Source organism: Sinocyclocheilus grahami, unplaced genomic scaffold (assembly GCF_001515645.1).
Source record: "Sinocyclocheilus grahami isolate Dianchi unplaced genomic scaffold, SAMN03320097.WGS_v1.1 scaffold6600.1, whole genome shotgun sequence".
NCBI lineage: Eukaryota > Metazoa > Chordata > Actinopteri > Cypriniformes > Cyprinidae > Sinocyclocheilus > Sinocyclocheilus grahami.
In genome coordinates, this window is record NW_015510949.1 from 7721 (window position 1) to 11140 (window position 3420).

Below are 3420 nucleotides of genomic sequence, written 5' to 3' on the forward strand. Positions count from 1 at the left end.
GAACTTTTCCACGACATTCTAATTTATTGAGATGCACTTGTAGATAAAACAGCCAATATACATGTTAATAAGCAACTAGTTGATAGTAAATAAAGAGTTAAATTAATCAATAATTAATTAAAGTGTTAAAGTCAAAAATTTGTTCATGATATTTAATTTCCTTTTCCAAGTATTTATTCCTTAAATGTCATAAAAGAATCATTAATGGAAGTGTGGAGCGTCAGAAATGGTCTGATAACCTAGATTGTGTATCTATATTCAATTCATGTTCAGAACTGCATGTTGTCTAATTGTCCTCTTGTACATACCAAACTCAAACAGTCTTTGTTAATACTGTATTCTCACCTCTCTCTTGTTGTTTGCGGTTCTCGATGATTCCAGGTGTGTCGACAAAGTTGACTCGCTCCAGGAGTTTGTGCGGCATCTCGATTCCCACCAGCTTTTCCAGAAACCCCTGACCAAACTTCTCCAGGGGTGAGAAAGAGCGGGAACTGTCTGCCGCCATGACAATACCCTCAATGGTGCGAAACTTCTCACCGTGCATCAATACAGTGTATTCTGAGGTTGTGGGCTCAGCCCCTGAGAAAGCAAACGAGAGCAAGATGATAGAACAAAGGAGGTCTAAATTTAAAGATTGTAGTATTTATTAATTTGAAGATTGATGGGTTACCAGTGTAAAGCTGTTGTGAAGTGTCATCGAGACCTAGAAGATAATTGATCATGGAAGACTTGCCAACGCTCCAAGGACCCAGGAACAGGACCATGGGCTTAGAGGTGATCTCTGCATCTGAATAATGTGAAGAAAAGATAGAGTTCAACTGAGGATAGGGGTTCATTTAGATCCTTTTCATGGTAGAAGAGCAGTAGTCTGGAGTGATGTTGTAAAACTGAACCCAAAATCCAAAGACTTTACCTGACACTTCATGCTGCCGGAGCTCATTGTATTTGTAGGCCTTGTCCATGGGTTTAATTGCAGTGTTGTAGACATGCTGCAGCTTCTTCAGAGCATCTACAAGAGATATATTTGATGAAATTATAATAGAAACTGACTCATTCTGCTACCATTTGGAGATTTTGGTGAAGCTAAAAAAAATAACTGGTCTAATATGGTACACACTGTATAGCCCTGAAAGGTACTTTTATATATATTTTTTTATTTTCATTATATGACACACCGACAAATTCCCGTGAAGGTTCAGCTGCTGCCAGACGCAGCGTCTCTTCGATGTGAGACTGATCTCTTGTGGTAGGACCTGACTGGGTTGTTTTCTCCACTGCCAGAGAAAAACAGCCAGTCAAAATCAGCATAAAACATGAAGCTCATATAATAACATTTTCTTGTAGACCCACAAAATAAGCTTTTAATCATTTAGCAGTTTCAAATTAATCTTATTGCTGTTTTAGTTTGGTTTTCATTTTCCATTATTTATTTCTATTTATTATTTTAAGCTAACAAATTTATCAATTGTGTTTGTCTTAGTTTACAAAAATAATCTGCCTCCAAAACACAAACTGTCATGTTGGGTCCATCTACTGCAATCAGTCATCTACATCAGACATCTTTTTGGAGCCAGTTAAACACAATAAATGTACTATTAAAAGCATCTGAAACATTTCTTCCCTATTACAAAACTGTCCTCCATGCAGGCCAGAGAACATATTGTTATGAATGGCAATGGACTTGTGCCAAGGGTTATTTCTGTTAGGTTATTTTGGTGGTGGGTTTATTCCTGTGCCACCTTCGACCAAAGTTATCAGGTGGAGAAGCATGAGGAACTGACTTTTACAGTAGTGTCCTCTTCTGCCCCCTGGCCACGAGACAACAAAATAGTTCCTTCCCTCTGGTTATTTCCACTGTAATGGAGTTTAACCAGAGGCTTTAAGATGATTCTGAAGCTTTTAAATATATTAGACTTTACATTAGTATAAAGGTCCAGTCACATTAGCAATTTTATTTTCTCAGACTGAAGTCACTTTTAAACCAAATAGCTTACATTCTGCTGGCGAATGGCAAATTTACGTGACCGAATTGAACATAAGGAAAATCTGGCCTCCTACTTAATTTCTGATTGCATGGATTCGTATTTAAGTGACTCGATATCACGCATGAAATTTCACAGAACAACGGTAGAGGTGCCATCACATTTACCATTGTTTAGGTGTGCGATTTTCTAAATTATCTTTGCAAATGTACTGAATGATTCTAATTCGACAATTATCTTGTTTTTAAATGTCCAATATCATTTATGCTGAGTGAATAATATTGTACCTTTCGCAGAAGCTTTGGTTGCTGGTACATCATCTGACACTTCTTCCACTGTTGTTTCTTCAACAAGTGCAGAAACATCTTCTTGAACCTGTTCAGGAGTTGGTTCCACAAGGTCCACAGTTTCCTCTTGAGCTACTTCAACAACATTTGCAACTAGCTCCTTAGCTGCTTCTGCTTCCATCATTTCTTCAAAGGCTTCTGGTTCTTCTACAGATCGCTCTTCTTCCACAACCTCAGGAGCTCCTTCTTCCTCTGTCATAGCTTCCTCTTCTTCAGCTTCTTCCTCCGTTACCTCTTCTGATTTATCTTCCACTGGCTCTTCAGCCTGAGAAATTGCCTCTGCCTCGTCTTCTGTCTGAGAAATCTCCTTGTCCTCACTTGCCTCATCTTGAATCTGAAGAACCTCCTCTTCCTCAACTACCTCCTCTTCAGTCTGAGTAAGTTCCTCTTCTTCACCTGCTTCATCTTCAGTCTGAAGAACCTCCTCTTCCTCAACTACCTCCTCTTCAGTCTGAGCAAGTTCCTCGTCGTCTTCTTCCACAGATTCCTCAACAACTATTTGTGACTCTACATCACTGTCTACCTCTGAGATCTCCTCCTCCTTCACGTCTTCACGTGCCTCCTCAATAACTTCCTCCACCGCCGCTTCATTAGATTCATCTAACTCAGCTTCTGCCTCTCCTTCCTGTGCCTCCTCCTCAAATATCTCTTCAGAAGAGGTCTCTTGATTCAACTCTTCAGATTTCTCTTCTGAAACAACATCTTCCTCGTCATCCTCAGAGCTGACATCTTCGGCCGTGGTGTCAATATGTGCACCAGTGCCACAGGGTTGGCACACAGGTCTGTTTGGTGCAGGAGTGTCATTGGAGGAGCTCTGGCTTATATCCTCTGTGCCATCACAGCAGTTAAACAGCTCGCCTTCAGACTTCAGCTGGAACGGCACCAGTGACTCAGTCTCAGACTCCACTGCATCTTTGAAAGAAAAACAATAATATTACCCTAAATGTGATGGGATATAAATCAGCACATTCACACAGAATGAAGAATGAATCATATTTGATATTACAACATAATGGCGACAAAAGTAATTATGCACAAGTTCGATAAATTTTTTACCAAAACACCATGGAAAACCAAAACCTAAAAATAGT

The 3420-nt window shown here is 39.6% G+C and overlaps 1 protein-coding gene across 1 annotated transcript; it reads right to left on the bottom strand.

Moving 5' to 3' along the window:
* Positions 1 to 313: 313 nt before the first annotated feature.
* Positions 314 to 3241, bottom strand: LOC107577619 (sarcalumenin-like; the record flags this gene model as incomplete). Its single annotated transcript, XM_016263676.1, has 5 exons — positions 314 to 579; positions 671 to 787; positions 914 to 1009; positions 1176 to 1274; positions 2270 to 3241. Coding segments are annotated over 5 exons (1550 nt in total), but the record flags the coding sequence as incomplete, so codon positions are not given.
* Between the last annotated feature and the right edge of the window lie 179 nt (positions 3242 to 3420).